The following is a 22,689-nucleotide window of genomic DNA, read 5'->3' as shown; positions in this document are numbered from 1 at the left end:
TGGTAAATCTTCTCTTTTGTATCGTTATGCGTTTATTTTAAAGCCTTTTAAACAATGCAAAAAAAATTTTCAAGAAAAACATGACCAAACTTTTGAAGCTTATAGATTCTACTAACAGAACACCATAATCATAGGAATAAAGGCTTTCTCGGAGTATTTCAAGTGTTTTTGGTATCCAATTCCTATATTATGTCTTTGGAAGGGTCCTTTGCCAATTTGATGATCGCAGCTGAAGATTCTGCGATTCCTGTTAAGTCTTTGGTATTCAAGCCAAAAACGGCTAAATCTGCCATAGCAGTTCCTATTGTGGTTGTTGCTTTACAATCTACTACTACTCCATCTCCACTAATCGGATCTGTTACTGGTACAAAGGACCCAAGGTTGGCTCGCGATGAGCTATTCCAGTCACATTTTGATATTGAGAACTCCAAGTTGTTTAGGTTGTCAGATCTTGAGAAAGCCAAGCATCCTTTCAAGCTGCTATTGGATGATAACTTAAGTGAGTTGGCTGATGATGTTGTTTTAAAGTTGAATGAGGATATTTATGTAAAGAAGGAGGGATTATGTGGATTTTTAGGACGGTTTGAACCCCAGGGGGTGAACTTCAGCCAGTCGGTTGGCGATGGGAAGGTGGCTTCGAAGCCAGCCAATGAGAAGAAGGAGAACGGAAAGGGTAAGGGTAAGGGTAAGGATAAGGAGGGTTCTGCAGCGTTGGAGGACGCTAAGTTGATCGGTATTACCGTAGACAAGTCTTTGGACTTTTCTGGTTGGTACCAACAGATCTTGACAAAGGGTGAGATGTTGGACTATTATGATGTTTCTGGTTGCTATATTTTGAGGCCTGCGTCATACTCTATCTGGGAGACTATCCAAAGATGGTTTGACGACAGAATCAAGTCAATCGGAGTGCAAAACGCTTACTTCCCTATGTTTGTTTCTTCTAGGGTTCTAGAGAAAGAGAAAGATCATATCGAGGGTTTTGCTCCAGAGGTTGCTTGGGTTACGAGGGCTGGTTCTTCTGAGTTGGAGGAACCTATTGCCATTCGTCCTACATCCGAAACCGTGATGTACCCATACTATGCTAAGTGGGTTCAATCTTACAGAGATTTGCCAATCAAGCTCAACCAGTGGAACTCCGTCGTCAGATGGGAATTCAAACATCCTCAACCTTTCTTGAGAACAAGAGAGTTCTTGTGGCAGGAAGGCCACACAGCTCACTTGACCTTTGAAGAGGCTAACGAGGAAGTTCTTCAAATTTTGGATTACTATGCCGGTGTTTATGAGGAGCTCTTGGCTGTTCCAGTCGTTAAGGGTAAGAAAACTGAGAAAGAGAAGTTCGCCGGTGGTGACTTTACTACCACTTGTGAAGGTTACATTCCACAAACTGGTCGTGGTATCCAAGGTGCTACCTCCCACCATTTGGGACAAAACTTCTCTAAGATGTTTAACCTAAGTGTTGAAAATCCCTTGGGTCCAGAACATCCAAAGCTTTATGCATATCAAAACTCATGGGGGTTGTCCACTAGAGTGATCGGAGTTATGGTTATGATCCATTCCGATAATAAGGGTCTAGTTGTGCCTCCAAGAGTTTCACAATACCAAGTTGTCGTCGTGCCAGTCGGTATGACTGCCAAGAGCACTGATGAGCAAAGGGAAACTATCCGCAACTCTGCAAAGGAAATTGAAGCCAGATTGAAGAAGGCTGGTGTCAGAGCCTTCGGTGATTACAACGACAACTACACCCCTGGTTGGAAGTTTGCTCAATATGAATTGAAGGGTATTCCTTTGAGATTAGAATTTGGTCCAAAGGATATGGAAAAAGAACAAGTTACTGTCGTAAGAAGAAACGACGGAAAGAAATACACCTTTAGCTTACTGGAATTGGAAACTAAGGTGCCAGAGCTAATGGAATGCATGCAAAGAGATATGTTCTTGAAGGCTAAGCAGTCCTTCGACGAACACAGAGTTATTATTAATGAATGGAAAGACTTCGTGCCTGCATTGAACAATAAAAATGTTATCTTGGCTCCATGGTGTGGCGTAATGGAATGTGAAGAAGATATTAAAGACTCTTCCGCGAAGAAGGATGACGGTTCTGAGTTAGAGATTGATGAAAAAGCTCCAAGTATGGGTGCAAAGTCCTTATGTATTCCATTTGAACAGCCTGAATTAAAGGCGGGTCAGAAATGTATAAAATGTGAACGCGACGCCATTCAATACTGTATGTTTGGTCGTTCCTATTGAGCATTCGTGATAGCGTTTTAGTGAAAACTGTAATTAATTAAACGGTCTCAATATGGCACATTTAATATAAGTATCGTTACTATTAAACAGTTCCTTAGGCTAGTTAGGAACTTAGCGAATCCATTCCGTCTATTAACTTGCTTTTACCAGCAAATGTATACTTTAGTTTCCAAAAGTTACTTGTTCGGATGGATTGTAAGGAGACAAAATTAATTTCGAGCTCTCCAGCCCTGTTTTCAGATAAAAAATGTAGACCTTTAAGCTTCAATACATCCTCAGCATAGTCTAGTACTCTATCATAATCTCTTCCTACATGTAAAACTGCGTGCGCATCATCACTTAACACAAATCTGCCTTTAGCATATTTCTTGACCAATAGTCCGACATCTCTATGTGGATAAGGTTCCAACAGACCTTTCCGAAAAGCAGAGGAATTGATCTCTACTAGGCCCTCGTATTCATCAATAAGCGTCAGATTTCTGATAATCAGGTCTTGAATATCATTCCAGAAACTCATTACGTTAGCTGAAATGGCACTTATTGGTATCCAATTGTCAACATCAAGACTTTGACTGAATGAAACTTCGCCTGATTTTGTATTAACATAAGCCCCTGTTTTGGGTATGAATAGCCTAATCAAATCGAAATGTCCCACAATCTTCGGGCGCAGCTTCTTCAGCATAACATACTGCATGTTAAAGTACTCATATAGCAATTTCTTGAGATTATTGCCAACGCTCTGTAATGCTTCTAGCCATAGATCCTCACTAAAATCAATTGGAATCCCATTGACATGATGAACAGAACCCACGCAAAACTTTAGAACACTAGAATGTTTTTCCTTGAGTTCAATGGCGTAATTAATATGTCTTAAATCACAAGCTTCGACCTCCATCCCAATTATAATAGATGTACCAGTAGTAACCGCCTTTATTTCTTGTGCATGAGTAATGTAAGAATCGAATTGCCTTTCTAAACGCTTTAAGTCTTCTTGCTCAGTATTACATCTCTCCTCAGGATAAAGTAATGAGGGTGTGAGTCTAGGTGTATGTTCTGTAAGACAGTATGTATGGAATTCCTGTCTTTTTACTTCCTCTATAATAGCCTCCAGAGAGTCAACTCCATGTGCAATATGATCGATTGAGTGAGAATGGTGAGAGTACATGGCTATAACCGAACTTGACAGGTTATTAGTCGGTATAAGGGGTTGTTGTGAAAGTAATTCTTATATTTTTCTCTGAGACATGCAATGACTAATTGGCGTCATGCGTATGAAACATCAATATATGACACTTATTACCAAATAGCTACACATACGAGAATGCGTAGTAGTTCGTTAAATATTGTGAATTGTTCGGGATCATAGGCAAGCTTAATTGAATAACATTCACATACTAGATAATATAAAGCCTAAGCAGAAGCCCAACTTTATTGCGCCAGTGACATTGGTCTTGTCAAATTAGTTCGAATTATACTTGGGAGTATACAAGTATGCAGTTATCATACAGCAGCTATATTCTCATTAATTATTTACTAATATGCCTTTTTAACTGGTTAATATCTCAAAAAGGATACCTATCCCGTTTTACTTGAGATTCTAGAACTTTGTTCTGCATCGAATTAGTTGTTCTATGCATCGAATTACGATTTCCATACGTCCATAATACTCTTACCGGAATTAGAAAACCTACAAATGGTAAGAATAATTGTGAATTATTGAAAAATCGAATTCTGTCAATAGCATGCAATTGCCGAATCATATTGGGAAAGATCTCAGAGGACAATGCATGCTACTAGTTATTTTCTTGTTAATCTCATCATGTAACCACAACGAATTATCCGCATTAAAATCCAAGAACGCTAGTTTGCTTGAAAAAAATTGGGCATGTAGTCCTACATGGCTTTAGATTAGGAATGGGTTTGTAGCGAATGGGTCAGAAGACCATGATAGTACATTAGCTTACCTAATTTTTACAATTAGTGCTTACAGACGACATCATGGTTATAGTACTTGTCGCCTTGGCATAATAGTGAAATATACGTGAACCTAGCTGCATAATACCTAAAAACCTAAAAACCTATCTAAAGTTTGGCAAAAAATAATAACTCATATAACAAAATAGTATGTCTATATGGAACGCTAGATTTCAAGATGCGCCATAATTTTATTATTACATTTTAATACGCGAAAAACTTAAAAGAGCTCAACAATTAACTTACCGGACCACTTAAAACTGTAAATACGACTCGCTAAATGACCGGCTTATGAGGGTAAAAACACCAGAAGCTAAGAGGAAAAAGTCACCAAAGAAAAGCTCACGTTTATTTCAAGCGAAACTTAAGCTCCCAAATGACCCTAATTCTGGATTGACGACATGCATCGAATGCCAAATGACATACTCTTCGAATTCATCGAAGGACATCTTGGAACACAACAGATACCATGATTTACATACTAATGGTAAGAAATGGTTCCACGGATGGGGTACAATTCTTATGAACTTTGAAAATAATAACGCATTCATCACACCGCCTTCAACATCTTCATCAGATTGCGAAAATGGAACCACTAGACGAATTTACAACGAGTATATTGCTGCAATATCGCCTGAAAAGCCAATTGAAGTAAAGCACATGATAGAGCTTATGAACGCAGTCAACAGAGATTTATCTGCTCCTGCTGATAATGAATTCTGGTCTGAGGCAGGTTCCAAAAATCAAGGACGTGCATTCATATATGTGAAAAACGGTCGGGCAGTAGGTGCCATAACTATAGAATACATAAAAGAAACCGATTCTAAAGGACGCTGGATGCGCTTGAGCAACCGTAATCTTGTTCCTAAAGTGGTGGCAAAAGTGAAGCTTGGAATCTCAAGAATCTGGGTCTGTAAAAGCCAACGACGGAACGGGTTAGCAACAAGGCTTCTCGAGTGTGCAAGAACACACTCCATCATCGGAAATCAAGTTGCAAGATGGGAAATGGCATGGTCGCAACCAAGTGAAAGCGGGAGCTTGCTGGCAAGAAAATACAACAGTGTTAAACATAAAAGCGGTGAACTATTAGTGCCGTGTTATATATAACATTATTGTGACATGCTTTGTAAATACGTTCGAAATGTGTGCATTGTGTAAAACAAAGATACTAACAAACCAATAGAAGTTGGAAGGTAACAGAAACAGTGTGGAAGGCAGAGGAACATTTCTTATTGTACAACTAAGTTATTTTCACATCTTGATCCTCGTTTCATTGCTTTCTACATTTTTAAGTAATAATATGAGCGTGGGTTGTATTTTGCATTGTTCATAGTTTCTTTGATTAAGATTTCAACGTTTTGTCGTTCCTGATATCTTCCTAACACCACCGCTGACTGACCTTTTGTCAGATGTATTCAGGCCAGACGATGCTAAACGTCTATTTTTGGGCAATACTTGTCTTAAGGCAAATTCTTCATCCATAGAAGTATTCGTCATTATCTTCTTTGTCATTGATGACAGTGGAGACTTTGACGTAGCCCCACTGGAGTCTATTATCATTGAATCTTCATTATCACTATTGTTACCTTGAGTAGTGACCCTTGGGTTATCGATGTGCTTAGAATCCGATTTAGGGTTTATCGATGATGGAGCGTTATTCTTGTCATCTGTTGCCGAGATGTACTGAGCGTTAGAATTCTTCGTCTTTTGGACATTAGTGCTGCTAATGCTCTCCACTATGTGCTGGCCATCTTGAGTCTTCCGTGGTTGGCCTGGCGATTCTTGTGGAACAGCTATATTGTGAGAAAAGTCGTTATTGCGGTTAGCCAAAGTTTTACTTGGCGGAGTCATTGTGTGTTCCTCTATGGTATAGTCACCTTCACGATCAAGCCTAGGCTTCCTGGCCTTCTTTTTCTGGTATTTATACTCTTCTAAGGTGACCAATGGGTATAGACCGCAAATGAGATCGCTTGGTTCTAAACTCAACTTCATAGTGTATTTCCACTCACGGAATGTATTCTGATTCAAGTAAATCCAATGCTGCTGTGGGCCAACAACCATCCCAGGCCTGATAAAACGCATAAAGCCAATACATTCGTTAGCTGTAAATCCATAGGTATAAATTAAGTGAGCGCCAATTAAGCAACCTGTTCTGCCCAAACCTGCCTTGCAATGAACTGCAATTTTCCCCCCCTGGTTTATTATTGTTTCTGCTGCACCAACGAAGTTCTTAACTATGGATAGATCCGGACAAGTACCGTCCTCAAAAATCATATCAAGGTGCTTAATACCTATATCTTCAAAGTGCTGTGCCCGGTACAACGGTGAGTTCAACCGCACAACCAACTGCACATTATTCTCTTTGAAAAACTCAAGCACTTTCCGGAATGGCTGATTTAAACGCATCCTTCCTGGAACATACGGCCTCCTTAGATCTTCTTCAGGCGATGCAAAAGCAATGAACTCGGGTGTCAATAGATTAAAATCACCATGTTCAACGCGTTCGTACTTCTCATATACCTCTAGCTTAAAAGTATTCAAGTCAACCAAACCGGTCTCCTTTCCCCTCCAGATGCCGTAGACAACATCTTGTATAGATATCTCAAAGTCAGCATTAGAATACCCGGCGTCACGGAATGGCATAAAAGGAGGATCAACTTGTGCCAAAGGCTGAAGAACTTGATGCGGAGTCCATCCTTGCACCAAAATCATATAACAACATAAAAGGCAGGCAGAATTCGCCCTTTGTCTCGTTGAAGTAGATGAATAAAATACCACTGCTTTGCCCTGGTTATCAGAATCATTTAAGATCTCATGAAATATCACAGCAAAACGGTACAAATGACCAATATGCATGGGACCAAAGTCTAAATGGAACCTATTGTAAAATAGCGTATCTTCAACGGTAAAAAACACTACTTCATCTGAATCTTGTGGAGTATAGTCATAGGCACCTAGGTAAACCCTACCCTTTAAAAACTCAATCGTGTTATCCAAATACACTCTCTTTCCCATTACCAAAACAAAAAGAAGAAGCTTAAAAGGAAATTTTAAATGAAGTTACAAATCTAAAGGAATACCACTCGAATACGTTAAGCTCAAAATGAACGACACGTAATTTCTGTATTATAGTGTTTTTTGGTTGATTTATGAATGTTTGTGTTGAAGTTATAAGTTTACTACGAAGCAGTTTTTTGTTTTCGGATTAAGGTCAGAGATTGTTTATTTACATTTCATGGCGGTAAATAACGTGTATTAGATGCCATTAAACATAAGAAGAGCATTATCTAGTCAGTAAGATACGCAAAGTAGATCATATCTAGGTCAATCAAGAGTTGGCATGGAATTTACGTGTTTTTAACGCCTTCCTCCACGTGTTTTTGCGTGTTTTCATTATGTTCAGTAATACAAGAGACGTTATATAAGCCTCAAAAAAATAAAAAAATCTCCCGGGGGTGAGTCGAACACCCGATCTCCAGATAACAAGTTTCAAATTACAGTCTGGCGCCTTAAACCAACTTGGCTACCGAGAGCTAATTTGATTATTAACATGTGGAAATAATATATAAAATAACAGAACTACAGCACGAACTCGTGCTGGGTCATAAGATCAGGGATTGATGTCTGTTTGTCTGTAAGATCGTAGTGTGGTGGTTTATAGTGCAACTGTGATGTTGTGTGATGCTCTTGTTTATGTATATTTGAGTAGTGGAGACATGCTCTCTTGTTTGTTATGTAACTTTTTCCCGGCTGTTAAGTAAAGACGTTTTAACTTTAATACTAATAGTAAGGGAATGGAACGTGTTGTGAGGAAGAGGAGAGGGAATCAATAGTAATGTTTAGGGATAGAACGAATTTGTTTCTTTCATATCACCGCACATTTCCGCGCCAGCGGTCTGTGTATAATTCAGGCCAGGAAGCTAGTGATCCATTTTTGGGCAGTAACGAGAGTATCCAGGATCTTGAAAACCATTCTGCATCAGAAACTTACCCTATGGTTGATTTCTCAAGGAAAGCGAATACCCTGCCGCCTGCTTACTTTGACTTGACACATGATTTGGATACTATTTTGGCTGAAAATGCCGACTGTATCATACAGTTAACAAAACTATACCGTAAGAACCTTCTTCCGGGCTTTGAAGATAAAACACAGGATGAGAAGCAGATTGAGGAATTGTCTTACCAGGTTATTTCCAACTACCAGAAGTGCTATTCAATTATGAAGCGCCTTCAGAACATCAAGGAGACGCAGGTGTACCGAGGGACGCAGCTACGTAAGGGGGAATTGGTAATTCTGGACAATTGCTGCAAGATGTACGCTGTAAAAATCCAAAACTCGAGTAACAAGTTCCGAGTAATGCAGAATAACTACTTGAAGTTTCTCAACAACGATGATTTCAAGCCATTGCCGTCTGTAAAGGACGATGAGGAGAATCTGGCGTTGCTGGAGGAAGAAGAGGGCCATGCCAACCAATTGGAGGTCGATTCATATTCGAGGGAAACGTTAATGAAGCAACGGCAGAAACACCAGAATACAAGGCTTCTTGAACAGAGGGACGAGGAGATCACAAAATTAGCGAAGGGAGTGCTAGAGGTTAGCACGATCTTCAGAGAGATGCAGGCATTAATTATTGATCAGGGCACAGTGATTGATAGAATCGACTACAATTTAGAAAACACTAACGTCCAGTTGAGACAAGCTCAGGGAGAGCTGACTGAAGCAACTAGGTATCAAAAAAGGTCACAGAAGTGTCGGGTGATTTTTTTACTGTCATTGTTGGTGTTGTTATTGTTCGTCTTCGTGCTACTTAAACCGCATAGGAGTGAACGACATAGCGATAATAACGATAATAATAAGGACGGGAAAAACACAGGAAACAAGCCTGAGGATGATGTTGTTCCTGAGATTGAGGTGACACCCCCGGAAGTATCTTAGGATCAATATATACAGCTAATATATATAATGACATTTCTACGAGAACATACTAAAACATATTAGCATGTATGAAGTCAAACAAATGGGAGCTAAGGATCACAAAAAATCTACTAAAATATAACCGGAAACTCTACTGATACATTATATTTAAAACAGGATATACTTGATATGCTGTTTTCTGTTTAAAAAGACTATGGTAATAATGACACTGAAACGTAAAAGAACTTGACGCTAATCATTCGAAGCCGTAGCTATCAATTAAAAGACTTAACCTGTTTTTAGTTTTTCAGAATGCCATTCATCTAACATTTTGCTCCACTTGCTACTTTTCTAGGAAACCCAATTAGGACAATAACGAGACGGCGTCTCATAATTTCCAGTCCAATATGAAAAAGAATAAAATTTCAAGTCTGTAAAGAGCATTGTAAAATCAAGCAGTATTAAAACAAGCTTCCATAGAGCATGGGCATGTTACCATATTAAAAAAATCGACAAGGAACGATTGCAGGGAAATATCTTGTTGTTCTTTAATCAACACTTAACCGTATTAGCTAGACCAATGTCATAGAAGCAGTGATGAAGTAGGGAACAAAAATATAACCGAGTGGAGTTCTAACTCAAATAATTTCGAGTGATAAAAAATTACCTGTTACCATAAGGACTATCCCTGCTTAATGATGCCGCGGTTACTGCTGATGTCTTTTGTAACCTTTTCTTGTAGGCAGGCTTGTAGTGCGAGCCCTGTAGCGACAAAGCCGGGCCTGGAGACATTGACGTACGGTTACCAAACTTTGGAGTATTAGTTGAAGCTGGTCGCGCACTGATCATGAAATCCGGATTATTCTGTAACAACATATCGGATGCATCAGCCAACCGAGGCGCTCCCAAGGCTGTGCCGTACAATGCCGACCCAGACTGCTGTTGAGGTGTATATGGTCCGAGATACTGTGCACTATGAGGAGCTGTTAAACTTTGTTGGAAATTCGCACTTTGGTTGAAACGTGGATCATAGATTGCACTAGAACCCGGCAACATTGAGAGATGACTACCACCGTATCCTCTATTTGCAGCCCTTTGCGAGACGGATGTGAAATCCGAACGATCATCTTCAATACCATCGTCACCATCCAATGGCGGCCTTGAAGAAGGATCAATTGTATTCTGTCTAACAAACTCTTCGTCGTCATACTCCTGAGAAGGAGGCAGCACTCCACGTCTTTCCGTAGAGAGGTGTGCCTGATGATCTTTCGAAACTCCACTATTTGGAATACCGAGTACTGCAATAGGGGTGTTTGTGTAACTTAGAGCGCTCTCCTTGTTGTACCCTTCTGAATTTAACTTACCCATAAGCGGTGGAGAAAAATCATAACTCGAAGATGACTGGCTGAGAGTGTTGTAGTGTTTGCGCTCATAACCTAGAGGACCGTATGTAGGCGCTCCAGGGAAGGCCGTATAGTGTTGATTACTTCCAGACTTCATTCCGTATGGACTCTTTTGACCTGGATTGGTAGACGAAAAGGTTGAATGATTATGATTCAAACTGTTGGAAGAAGAGCCATAGTAATTTTGATTATTACTTGCAGCCGCAGTCGATCCCTGAAGTTGCTGCTGTTGCTGCTGGTGGTCATTTATAGTACCCAAATCCGCTCCTCCGGTAGGGTATGGCATGCCAACTCTTGATCCCTCCTTTCGAGGCGTGGAGGCTAAACCAGAGGATGTAGATGGGTATGGTGCAGTAGCATTTGCATCTCCTCCCGAAGGATTCTTATAAGCGCTACTCAGTGATGCTGCATGATTCGAGATTAGATACGACTGTGGAACCTGTGTATTAGCGTAAACCTCAGAGAACCCTGTCTGGGTGCTTTCAGCCGACAAGTCATCCTTCATTTTATAATAATCAGTCGTCCCTCCGGCGGAATCTCTTGGAGGGTTGCTAATGGTAAAGCTTCTCGTCAGCTCTTCTTGCTTTAGGAATCCCTTTCTCCCATAATCGCTACTAGTATCTCCGTCGTTGTTATCTCGTATATTCAGTAAGTATGCCCCAATAGTCATTGGTACACATAAGGAGGTCAACGCTGCTGCTCCTATCATCAAAAACCCACACCAGGTTAACCTTGGCCAAAAACTCAATATGACCAATATACATGCGCCTATAGTTAAAATACACGCGAAAATCGTGAAGAAGAAGTTACCAAGAAAAACAGGCTTATGTGCACTGGCATTTCCAAACTGTGATATAAAATTCAACACAAGTGCAAACAGTGTGAACCCCGCCGCTATTGGCGTCACCAACAAGCTATGATATAACGTTTCCCGGACATGATCAGCGAACAACCAATCCATGCCATCAACTCTCTGCTGCTCAATTGTTTCATTTACACCATAACACAACAAAGACGTACAAGACCCAAATATACCATAACTTGTATCACCGCTTGTCGCCAAAGCCAAACGGGTAACAGGTGTCGTTATGCAAGCCATTACAATAATCGCTAAAGCAGCCAGCTGCAGCAACCAAATAATAGTATACAGCCCTTTGAACCCCATATTCATTGTTTTTTATAAAAACTCGTACTTATAACAAGTCGATAGTGTATCTTTCAAAAACCACCTTTGAGATCAATAGCCCTAAAAGTCAAACCCACTATATAAAACTTTCCTAGCAAAATAACTCTTTGGTTAGAAAATTCCTGCAATAGCTAAGAACTATTTAACCTTTTCTACAGTTGTAGTTCCTAAAATAATCAACGAAGCTACTAAATTAATCAAATTATGCCTTTATTTCAACGGCTCAGTTTACTACCATGGCAATTTTAAGAGATAAGACAAGCCCAGGGAACACAAAAAGAAACCTTGAAACATCAGGCCGTTGGCTCGAGAATCGCCTAACCGTACAAAGGGACACATCACGTGTGCTTCCCCTCAGCTTGAGATTCTTGCCGGCGCTGCGTGGATTGAGCAGACCAGAGACGGCGGGAATAGTACGGCTGCCAGTCTGAAGTTTATTTTGATGTGGAGTAGGGGGACCGCCTATATAGTTTTAGAGTTTTGGATGACGTTTGAGTTGTGCGATGCAAAAGGGGTTCCTTTTGTACTTATTGCGTCACTGAATTCACTTCAAAAAAAATCTCCCGGGGGTGAGTCGAACACCCGATCTCCAGATTACAAGTTTCAAATTACAGTCTGGCGCCTTAAACCAACTTGGCTACCGAGAGGTGATTCGGAGAAACCCTAAGTTTCCAGGTATATAAGGCATGTCGGAGACATGAGGTCCACAGATTCAGATAAGCACCCCGTAGAGACAGCAGCTAGAAAGAAGCGTCGGATTGATCAGTATGGAGAAGTAGGTGCACGATATGAGAACATGACTAGGAGTCGAAAGGAAGGGAGGTCATTGACTCAGGTTAGAGCTATATATACGTAGTACAGTAATCTATTATTGAGTATTTAACACACACGTGATCAGTAAGTAGTTTTGGACAAGGAGGGGTTGTGACCCGAGTGATTATGGCATTCTGTAGCCGCGAGGCTGAAATTTTCATTTAGGCGTCAAATGCCTGTTCGAGACAGCGTGTGACAGGAATGGTGGACGTAGGTGTTAATTAGGTAGCTGGGCAACATAGTAAGGAATTTAATGATAGAACGATTGAATTAACTTTGAAGCTATTCTCGAAGTGAGTATAGTTGTTGAACATATATCGTGGACAAAAAATTAATTTCCATATTACCCATTACATGGGTAGGATTATTTGCTGAAATGCTTCCAACCAGATTCGAACTGATGATCTCCACATTACTAGTGTGGCGCCTTACCAACTTGGCCATAGAAGCTTCTTGACGCTGGCAAGCGCACCAGCGGGTAGATCACGGCCACGGCAGGAATCGCGGCAGTGCGTTACTGAGCATCCTTATTCGGGGGTTATTCGGGGGTTATTCGGGCGTTAATAAGCACCTGACTGGCCCGTTCAGACCCCGGCTGACGCGCCCATGCCCTATTCATCTCTAATGCCGGTCACATGACCATGTATCTTTGCTGGCCATTGCAGAAGAGCTACGCAGTGGAAGAGCTACGAAGAAGATCTAAGAAGATTGAGACCAGCGGTAGCTACCAACAACTACCGACACGAGTCCGCCACCCTTTACTACGCGACCTCATCTCTTCGAACATTCGCGCTTCCATTAATTACCAATAACCCTGTCGAAGTCAGAAAGACGGAGCCACGTTTCTTTTTTCCTAAAAATTTTCCAGCTCATTGCGATGAGATGAAGTATAAATATGAAGAGTTAAGTCTTAATTTTTGAATATGTCTTGTTCTTTCTCTTTTAGTGGGCTGGATGGTTTTCAGATTTACTGGGAGATGGGTTCTTGAGTATTTTATTTTTGTATTTTCCAATATACATTCCTAGTTATAAGTAGCGCTATGTCTTACAGAGATCCTGCAACTGCCTTCGAATATCTTGCAACCTTCAACGAAAAGGATGGTCTTTCCGCTGAACAGTTAATGGACTCTAGCATTAGAGGGGGTTTGACTTACAATGACTTTTTGATGTTGCCAGGTAAGATCGAGTTTACATCTTCCGATGTGAAGCTTACCTCAAGGTTGACTAAGAAGATCAAGTTGAATACTCCTCTTGTTTCTTCTCCTATGGATACAGTCACTGAAGCTGAGATGGCTATCCATATGGCTCTAATGGGTGGTATTGGTATTATCCATCACAACTGTACTCCTGAGGAGCAAGCTGCTATGGTTAAGAAGGTTAAGAAGTATGAGAATGGTTTTATTAACTCCCCAATCGTCATCTCTCCTAAAGTTACTGTGGGAGAAGCCAAAATGATGAAGGCTAAGTACGGGTTTGCTGGTTATCCAGTTACAGGTATGTTTTTAAGAAATCGGTAAGGTACTATTAGATTTTGGGACCAAAAACTGCTCCATTATGATGATTAGCTTCAATTCTAATAACTTTCGTTCTACTGACTGTGATCAAACGATCTTGTAGACATGCTATCTCTGAATCCAAGTTTGTTGCCCAATTATTGAAATAGTTCCTAGTTCATGCGAACCTAAATTACTAACAATTATAATTCAGACAATGGTGACGTTGGTGGAAAACTACTAGGTATTATCACATCTCGTGATGTACAGTTTATTGAAGATGACTCTCTCTCGGTCTCTGAAATCATGACCACAGACGTTGTTACTGGTAAGAAGGGTCTAACTTTGGAAGAAGGTAACCTTATTCTGAAGAAGACCAAGAAGGGTAAGTTGCCCATTGTCGACGACGAAGGTAACTTGGTTTCCATGCTTTCTAGAACCGATTTGATGAAGAATCAATCTTATCCTTTGGCCTCCAAGTCTGCTAAGACTAAGCAATTGTTATGTGGAGCTGCCATCGGTACCATAGACAGTGACAGAGAAAGACTAGCTTTGTTGGTCGAAGCCGGTTTGGATGTCATTGTCTTAGATTCTTCTCAAGGTAATTCTGTCTTCCAATTGGATATGATAAGATGGATTAAAAAGACCTTCCCTGACTTGGAAGTCATTGCTGGTAACGTTGTTACCAGAGAACAAGCGGCCAGCTTGATTGAAGCTGGCGCTGACGGTTTGAGAGTTGGTATGGGTTCTGGTTCTATCTGTATTACCCAAGAGGTCATGGCTTGTGGTAGACCACAAGGTACTGCTGTATACAGAGTTGCCCAGTTTGCCAACCAATTTGGTGTTCCATGTATTGCTGACGGTGGTGTCCAAAACATTGGGCACATCATTAAGGCTATTGCATTGGGTGCATCTACCGTCATGATGGGCGGAATGTTAGCTGGTACTACTGAGTCCCCTGGTGAATACTTTTTCAGGGATGGTAAGAGATTGAAGACCTACAGAGGTATGGGTTCTATTGATGCCATGCAAAAAACAGATTCTAAGGGAAATGCCGCCACTTCCAGATATTTCTCTGAGACTGACAAGATTTTAGTCGCTCAAGGTGTCAGCGGTGCCGTTATTGACAAGGGTTCTATCACAAAGTATATTCCATACTTATACAATGGTTTACAACACTCTTGTCAAGATATTGGTGTTCGCTCTTTGACCGAGCTAAGAGAGAAGGTTGACAGTGGTGATGTTAGATTTGAATTCAGAACTCCATCTGCTCAATTAGAAGGTGGTGTTCATAACTTGCACTCTTACGAAAAGCGTCTACATAATTAAGCGTTATGGCTTATGGCTTAAAAAACAAGTTTCAAGATTTCTATACCTTTTTTTAAGTAATGAAATATCCATTTGTAAAATCATCTAAATAACTTGGCGTTATTATTATTAAATAGCTTTTATTGTCTCTTGATGCTTAAACTCTTTGTGGTTATTTATTATCAAATAATTCTCTAAACTAGGTTTGAATAGTATAGGGAATGTAATAATATGTACGAATGTTCCTGATACATATTCTCTTTAATTATAACTCCTATAGCTTAAACCCTTATTCATTTCCAATAGATGATGCTTTTTTTTAATTATATTTTATCTTTATATTTGTTCACCGTCTGTTATTTATATTCCTCAGCATTCTCCTATAATATAGTTCCCTTGACCTCTCTACATCCGACAAATCAGGTGGTAATCTTTCGTTTTGTAAGTCTGCTCTACGTGCCTTCTCAAAGATCGACAATGCCTCATTCAGTCCTTCTGTCCCGCGTGATAACGCACCACGGGGCAAAACTCCTGCGTTCATAGTTTTCAGATATTGGATCTTATCACGCTCCTCTCTCAAAATACTGTACATTCTAGAAACCTTAGCGATAGCCAAGATCTTGTTCCTCAGCGCACGCTTCTTGGCTTCGTCTTCTAAGACAGATGAATACTTCTGTCTTCTGGTATAAGTTATAGTAACAGGCCTATTGAGAGGCATAGGATTAGCCGTAACTTCTTCCTCCATCAATGGAGTATCACCTTCTAGTTCTTCATCAGAACAAACGTTTAAGATTGCCACTAGCATTTCAGTAACCTTTTCCCCGACAAATGGCAAGGACCAAGTAAACACATCCATAAAGTTGGGCAACCAGTATGGGTGTGGAGACATATTAAATTGCCTAATATTCATTACATTGTCAGCGTACTTCAATATGGCGGCCTTGTTCTTATAACTATCAAGGTAATTGGGTGCACTGAACAACGTCAATAGACTTGGGAACCCCAAGTTCCTGGTATTCCTGTACATTCTGTAACCATGATCTTGGGCTTCATGAGCTCTAATAATTGACAATAAACCGGTTCTCTGAAGGAAGTCACATGCTGCCTGGTAAGAGAAGGCATAGGAGCAACCCCTTACAGTATTTGGAGTAAAAAACACCGTATTTGGATCATCAGCATCTTCATCATACGTCTCGGAAGGATCAGACCACAACAAGTCACACATTAGCCCCTTTGCAGGGATCTCTTTGAATCTGTTAAAGCTGTTTACATCTTCTAGCGTCCGCAACTCCGGCGAAATACCACCGTGGACACAAAAATACTGGCCGTTCATAACTGCGGCCAAAGGTAGCGCAGTGAAGGAATCACAGCAGCTTTCATACACTTTCAAACTGTACTTATGTAAACACTCGCTCTTGAACGTAAAATAGGATGTTAGATGTTTGCATTCGTGGTTACCCCTTAGCATCCAGATGTGATTAGGAAAGTTCAACTTCAAGCTGTATAGGTACACTAAACACTCAAATGAAAAGGACCCACGGTCAACATAATCACCAAGAAATAAGTACTGTGTATTTTGTGGATCTCCACCGACCTCAAACAACTTCAATAAGTCGTAATACTGGCCGTGTATATCCCCACATATAGTTATAGGCGCTCCCACAGTTAATAAATTAGGCTCCCTCGTTAGTAGATCGGTAGCCATACCAATAATACGTAAAGCTTGGTACTCCGTCACCTTTCCTTGTTTCCTGAAGTGTTCTCTCAAAAATACATGGTTTGGTAATCCGTTTGCAAGAAACAACTCATCTTCAGTTGGCAACCTCCTGCAAATGGGTGGTATGGACCTTACAACTCTTCTCTTCGTTGAGACTCTGCTTCCATCTTCTAACTCGTATATAGACATGTCTCTTTTGGGGACATCATTAAGTGGCTGTTTCGATTCAATTACCTTCAATACGGTATTATTCCTTCTTGTGTTCTCATAGGTATCATTAACCGAGCGCATAATGTAGCTAATTTTCTTGGGAAGATACTAAAGCACCGGAGTATCTATATATAAAATGAATATTCAAGCAATAAAATAAATCTTGTTTTTATGGCTTCTTCAAGTCCTTTTATTGTAGTTGACTATCTAGAAGGATGTTTCTGTATTTGATTTTGATGAACTTCGTGCTAAATTAAGAAAAAATTGTCACGTGACCACAAAGGTGCGATATGCGTCGCCCTAAGAGCATACGCTGTTATATAGCATATATAGAATGCTTATCAGCGCTTGGCGGCGGACTACTGGATGATGTTGCAATTAAAAATGTGTTTAGACCGTGTTCGTGAAAAATTTGTGCGTGAGTTGCAGCTCATCACCTAGCAAATGTATGTAAGAAGACACGGATTTTAGGATGAGCGTACACTACGATGTTACTGACTACGTGGAGGCCCCTACCGGGCGTGGTAACCTCCAATTTAGCGACGAAAAGCAGCAGGCAAGGTTTGAGCTTGGAGTTGCTATGATGGTGTACAAATGGGATGCACTAGACATCGCAGTTGAAAACCAGTGGGGAGGACCAGAGTCTGCAGAAAAGAGGGACTGGATTAGCGGTATTGTAGTCGAGTTGTTCAAGAAGGAGAAAATAGTTGATGTTACTTTAGTGGAGGAGACACTTTTGTACGCTATGTCAGACGAATTTGAGACGAATGTCGAGGACGACTCTGCTCTGCCAATAGCTGCTGGTATTGTGTCACTGTACCGTCAATGTGAGGCCAACGAGTACTCAGAAATAGAAAAACTTTATGGTGAATGGCAGAAACGGAGCGAACGTCGTGCCAGCCACAAGGCTGTGCACGTTGTTGAGGACCCGTCGAATCCGGACGTTTCTGAGTCGGAGGATGGTAGTGATGAAGAAGAGGACGAAGATGCGATGGATATTGAAGAGGAAGACGACGCGGGAAAAGCAGATCAAAGGGACGGTCCTATAGTTGATGAAAATGGATTTCAGCTTGTACAATCTAAAGGTTCAAGAAGGCGCTAAAGTGGCCGGCGGGTCGCAGTTATGCGAGAATATAGAAATAGATAAAATAGGCGACAGCGTTAGTTATTATGAACGTTAATATATATTTTAGATGCTAAAATTTTTATGTGCTACTATGTGCCACTATGTGTAGCGTATGTTAGGAGTGTCTGTGTTATTTGCACTTGAATGGGTTCTCAGATGTCTGAAGAACGAGCCTGTCAATTCTATCAGCGAGAACTCTTCCTTTGCCTCACGTTTAACTTTAAACATCGCAATCCTCGTTCCTACCCAAATGTTTGGTTTCAGCACACCAGCATCCAGAGCAAACTGCCTCTTTCCTGGACTTGTGTTGGTGCTGGTAGCCAGGAATTCCTCGTCAATTGCATCACTTGACTCGTTTTTCACAAATCCAAGCCAAGACAGTTTGAACAGAGAACTACTTGCCTTCTTAGGGTTTGCAAGTTTTTCGGCAGCTTTCATGTTATTAACGGTCAAGCCGATGTTGTTAATACTGGCGCTGCTGCTGTCCTTTCTTTCTACTATTCCACAGTAGCTAGGTGAAGAGCGGACACTATTTGCGAAGTAGTCACCGTCAAAATATGCCAAAGAGCTACTATTACTGTTGGTCGTAGTTAATGTGGGCCCCTCCGATTGGATTTTTACCTCTGGGAATCCTCGCTGGCTAGGTGTTTGTACTATGTCTACATCTGTAATAGCCTCTGAGCTTTCCTTGTGATCTAGGGGTTCGTTCAAATAAGGGACGCTATTCGCATTAAATATATTGCTCCAAATAACGGAGCGATACCATTTACTTGCAACCGCGTTGCTGTCCCAGTCAAGGTCTAATGATTTATAGCTTTCATTCATTGCCAATATCTCAGGAGACAAAAGTGGTTTCACGTAGTCTTGAAAGGTTGGCTCCCACGCACCAATATGCTTCAATAAATCATAGTACTCTTTACTTTTTATGTGGGCTATCTGTGGGAATTCATTATTAACTATCTGAACAACCTTCATAAGTAGGAATAAAGTTGGCGCTCCGATCCAGCCAACGTAAAGAGGCTTATGCAGTTTAGTTTTCCACTTACCCTTCACAGTTAACCCGACTGGCCAGATAGGTCTTAGATTCAAATAGAGCTTCGTGCTTTTCAAAGTAGTATCTTCACTGTAATCCAGATGTTCATATATTTTAACTGACTTTCCTCCAGCAGTAAGGTTTTCGTAATATCCTTCGGGTGTTTTCTGTTCATCTATAGAATCAAGTTCGCTTTCTGAATAGTCTACCTCGCCGTCACTCTTTTGATCTGTGTTAGATTTGTCACTCTCTTGACGGAAATATAGGCTTGTTTGTCCAGGAAATGTAGACTTTGGCGCGCCTAATTGATTCATAACATCCATATCAATTAATACATCATCTTGGTCGCTTTCCTGGGGCGCATACAAGTTTCTCAGGTCATTTGCATTCAAGCCTTCCGAGTACTCTTGAATAATGTCATTCAATTGATAGATAATCTTCTCATGGCGACAAAGAGTGAACAATAGGTTCTTAGAGTCTTGATAATAGTAGATGATGTATGTTAAAATCGCACGTAAAAAAAGTGCCAAATTGTCTAGTTTAGCTCCTGATGAATATGAATATGCTTTCGGAATCACATTGTTTTCGTCCTTTGATGGCAAGGATATGTAATCCATATTAGCCATCTTAGAAAGTAAAAACGATAATCCTGTAGCAGCCTGGTAGCTTAACCCTACCGGCTGGGTATACCTACGGGAAGTAGATATTTGTTCCAACTCACTTTCTGTAAATTCATGTGAAAGCGGCAACAAATTGTAGATCAACTCTAAAATGCATGGCTTCAAAGGTAGACGCTTTTTAATTTGTTGTGCGGCGATATTGGAGAGATGTACGACGCAAAAATCTCGGTAGGTGGTTGTATTAATGTTAGTGGCGGATAATTTGAACATGTTCGGTATTTTGTTTGAATAATAGTTCAAGTCGATTGGATCCATCATTCTGTATAATATCAAGTTTTTAGAAGTCAAATAAGTTGCAAAGCCGCCAATTAAAGGGAGCAATGTCCCCGTATGCTCTGGCAAGTCCTTGTAGTATTTCATATAAAACACAGAAATAACAACCAACCTATTACCATATTTGTCTGCAACATATTCCTCAAACTTTTTACTACATTTCATTAATTCCCACATCAACACTATTGCCTGTAGATTTAAGGAAAAGATGTCGACAGAGGAGTGATTAAAACTTACACTACCGGTGCTACCTGCGCTGTCCGGTGGTATAGTACTATGCGATTCATATGGAGTACCTCTTTTACTTTGAGGACTACCGCTTAACGAATGACTCTTTCCTTGAGATGTTGATTTCAAGCCTGACAATAGTTTCAGTCCGCGAGAATCTGACGATTTCGGCGTCGTCCAATTAAAAGGGTTACATTCTTGGTCAACTGCTATGTCCATTGGACTTTTAATTACCTTAGCCAATGAGTAGAGTATCAAGTTCATATCAGACTCCTTCTCAAGGGATGACAAATATGCTTTAGGAACATGGTTTAGAATCTGACCCACTGCAAATACATTTAGTGAATAAAGAAATTTGTACGTACCAGGGCTCTCTGTTTCACTTGCTAAACGGAAGTTCAGCATGATATTTAGCACGGAGAAACAGGTCATCACAAGTGACTTCCTTAAAGCATTTAGCTGTGAACTTTTCGTTAATGTAGGTTGATAATGAGGCGCATAATGATCAGTATCCGGCTTCTCACAGTATTTACAGATTAGGTTAATCATCGAAGATATAACGCATATTGTGCTGTATTCGGAAATCGTTGTACACAACACCAGTAGGTATTTATTAATACAGTCTGGTTGGTACAAATTCTTTGAACATAATGTCAATATCAAACGCAAAACTTCCAATCTATGAGAATCTAACATCGGATTAGGAGGCTCCTCTGTATAATCTGCAATGCTGATGCCCTTTTCCCATAGTAAAAATGAAACACGACCATAACTTTTACCGTAAAAGTCTGTTGGCATTGGTGAGGATGTGTCAACGTTTTTCTTGTTGTGGCTATCTATAGGAAGCGTAAAACCTTCCATGAACAAAAGATTTATACAGGATTCCATAAGTAGCACACCAAGTGGTAAAACAGTTTCAGCTGCAGAGTATTTTCCGACTGCAACATGAAGCGAATTTGCCGAACCGGCAGCAAGTGGATCATCATGCAGAACAGGGCTTACACCTTCCATTTGGGGGCTCTCAATTGTGTACCCTGGTAAACCATTTTCAACACCAGCAGAGGATACAGTTGCCCCTACAGTTGCTGCGGTAGTCGATGCAGACCTTGTGTTGAAACCCAAAATTTCACTGCTATTACGACTCCACATAATTGCATCTTCCAAGACCTGTTCAGTATCTGTTTCAAAAAATACTGGGAGTATTTTAGTTAAAATGCGAACACAGTTGAGTAATTCATTATAATTATCCTGAAAGGATGCCCAATCTTTTTGTTTAGTCTGCATCTTAGCGGTCAAGGAGCACACCTTAAAACACGCAAAACGAACAAAATTTTGGTAGTTCCTAGAGTTCGAGGTAAATATGTGCCTTAACTCCTGTACAGTCAACAGCGAGTATATATCTTCAGCGCTGAACTGTTCTTTGGCTAAACAAGCAAAAAACTCATTATACCGTTCCCTCGAGAGGTTCGGTTCTGTATCCGCGGTTGCAGATGTACATGAAGCCGTATCTTGCAAGTTATACGAAGAGATTTTTAAATCATCGTAATTTCCTTGGTTCTTTAGGCCATTTTGCCGCTGATTCTGCTCCTCTATCGGCCGTTTCCCTTTTACCCCTCCCGCGTCCCGCTTTAAATCACGTTTATAAAACAGAGAAGCTGCCTGGGACGTAGTTAAAGAGGAGTAAATTGGTATATCATTTACATCTGCAAGTTTTGCTAGATGTGCTTTGTAAATAGCAAGCTTGGAATCACTATTTCCCATTTTTATACTTATCACTAGTGTAATCTATTGGGACTCTTTTACAATCCAATTACGATAAATCCTCTCAATTGTAGTTTTATCTCCAATTAGCAATTAGGCTATCAAATAATACTGGAAGCTTTAACAGCACTCTATACCAGCTGTACTCTTGGTAGCGTGCAGTCCAACATTTTACTAAACGCTGGGATTTTACAAACTCAGCTTAGTTACACAAGTCTGGGAAATGAACTCCGACTCAACGCATCGTGTATAGGTATAAATCACGTGACCGCCGTTGCCAAGAGCACATGAGCCGTTAAAGTTACAGGTGGAAGCCAATGGTGGG

General features: G+C 40.5%; 10 protein-coding genes and 4 non-coding genes across 14 annotated transcripts; 5 read left to right on the top strand and 9 right to left on the bottom strand.

The window, feature by feature from the left end:
* Positions 1-189: 189 nt before the first annotated feature.
* Positions 190-2,244, top strand: AW171_hschr74157 (proline--tRNA ligase; the record flags this gene model as incomplete). Its single annotated transcript, XM_018133701.1, has 1 exon — positions 190-2,244. One exon carries the CDS (start codon positions 190-192, stop codon positions 2,242-2,244), a length of 2,055 nt encoding a protein of 684 aa, XP_017989136.1.
* Positions 2,245-2,347: 103 nt separating this feature from the next.
* HIS2 (histidinol-phosphatase) lies at positions 2,348-3,409 on the bottom strand (the record flags this gene model as incomplete). The annotated part of the gene is made up of 1 exon (XM_018133702.1): positions 2,348-3,409. One exon carries the CDS (start codon positions 3,407-3,409, stop codon positions 2,348-2,350), a length of 1,062 nt encoding a protein of 353 aa, XP_017989135.1.
* Positions 3,410-4,509: 1,100 nt separating this feature from the next.
* On the top strand, positions 4,510-5,325 carry ECO1 (Eco1p; the record flags this gene model as incomplete). The annotated part of the gene is made up of 1 exon (XM_018133703.1): positions 4,510-5,325. The coding sequence occupies one exon, from the start codon at positions 4,510-4,512 to the stop codon at positions 5,323-5,325; it is 816 nt and encodes a 271-aa protein (XP_017989134.1).
* A 243-nt stretch (positions 5,326-5,568) lies between these two features.
* CDC14 (phosphoprotein phosphatase CDC14) lies at positions 5,569-7,233 on the bottom strand (the record flags this gene model as incomplete). The annotated part of the gene is made up of 1 exon (XM_018133704.1): positions 5,569-7,233. The coding sequence occupies one exon, from the start codon at positions 7,231-7,233 to the stop codon at positions 5,569-5,571; it is 1,665 nt and encodes a 554-aa protein (XP_017989133.1).
* A 430-nt stretch (positions 7,234-7,663) lies between these two features.
* AW171_hschr74153 lies at positions 7,664-7,751 on the bottom strand. The gene is given in 2 exon segments: positions 7,664-7,699; positions 7,713-7,751. It is a non-coding gene; the product is annotated as a tRNA-Tyr (tRNA).
* Positions 7,752-8,053: 302 nt separating this feature from the next.
* TLG2 (t-SNARE syntaxin TLG2) lies at positions 8,054-9,154 on the top strand (the record flags this gene model as incomplete). Its single annotated transcript, XM_018133705.1, has 1 exon — positions 8,054-9,154. The coding sequence occupies one exon, from the start codon at positions 8,054-8,056 to the stop codon at positions 9,152-9,154; it is 1,101 nt and encodes a 366-aa protein (XP_017989132.1).
* A 642-nt stretch (positions 9,155-9,796) lies between these two features.
* Positions 9,797-11,707, bottom strand: TOS7 (Tos7p; the record flags this gene model as incomplete). The annotated part of the gene is made up of 1 exon (XM_018133706.1): positions 9,797-11,707. The coding sequence occupies one exon, from the start codon at positions 11,705-11,707 to the stop codon at positions 9,797-9,799; it is 1,911 nt and encodes a 636-aa protein (XP_017989131.1).
* A 574-nt stretch (positions 11,708-12,281) lies between these two features.
* On the bottom strand, positions 12,282-12,369 carry AW171_hschr74150. The gene is given in 2 exon segments: positions 12,282-12,317; positions 12,331-12,369. It is a non-coding gene; the product is annotated as a tRNA-Tyr (tRNA).
* Positions 12,370-12,912: 543 nt separating this feature from the next.
* Positions 12,913-12,985, bottom strand: AW171_hschr74149. The gene has a single exon. It is a non-coding gene; the product is annotated as a tRNA-Thr (tRNA).
* Positions 12,986-13,575: 590 nt separating this feature from the next.
* IMD3 (IMP dehydrogenase IMD3) lies at positions 13,576-15,357 on the top strand (the record flags this gene model as incomplete). The annotated part of the gene is made up of 2 exons (XM_018133707.1): positions 13,576-14,029; positions 14,243-15,357. 2 exons carry the CDS (start codon positions 13,576-13,578, stop codon positions 15,355-15,357), a joined length of 1,569 nt encoding a protein of 522 aa, XP_017989130.1.
* AW171_hschr74148 lies at positions 14,092-14,167 on the bottom strand. Its single transcript, XR_001930126.1, has one exon. It is a non-coding gene; the product is annotated as an HGLSNR54 (small nuclear RNA).
* A 325-nt stretch (positions 15,358-15,682) lies between the features above and the next one.
* CNA1 (calcineurin catalytic subunit A) lies at positions 15,683-17,344 on the bottom strand (the record flags this gene model as incomplete). The annotated part of the gene is made up of 1 exon (XM_018133708.1): positions 15,683-17,344. The coding sequence occupies one exon, from the start codon at positions 17,342-17,344 to the stop codon at positions 15,683-15,685; it is 1,662 nt and encodes a 553-aa protein (XP_017989129.1).
* A 391-nt stretch (positions 17,345-17,735) lies between these two features.
* On the top strand, positions 17,736-18,365 carry TSR2 (Tsr2p; the record flags this gene model as incomplete). The annotated part of the gene is made up of 1 exon (XM_018133709.1): positions 17,736-18,365. The coding sequence occupies one exon, from the start codon at positions 17,736-17,738 to the stop codon at positions 18,363-18,365; it is 630 nt and encodes a 209-aa protein (XP_017989128.1).
* Positions 18,366-18,488: 123 nt separating this feature from the next.
* On the bottom strand, positions 18,489-22,364 carry ECM30 (Ecm30p; the record flags this gene model as incomplete). Its single annotated transcript, XM_018133710.1, has 1 exon — positions 18,489-22,364. One exon carries the CDS (start codon positions 22,362-22,364, stop codon positions 18,489-18,491), a length of 3,876 nt encoding a protein of 1,291 aa, XP_017989127.1.
* Positions 22,365-22,689: the final 325 nt, after the last annotated feature.

The sequence above is a fragment of the Eremothecium sinecaudum genome, chromosome VII (genome assembly GCF_001548555.1).
Source record: "Eremothecium sinecaudum strain ATCC 58844 chromosome VII, complete sequence".
NCBI classification, from domain to species: Eukaryota; Fungi; Ascomycota; class Saccharomycetes; order Saccharomycetales; family Saccharomycetaceae; genus Eremothecium; species Eremothecium sinecaudum.
The sequence above is the reverse complement of the archived record's forward strand: the minus strand, read 5'-3'. Positions and strand labels throughout refer to the sequence as shown.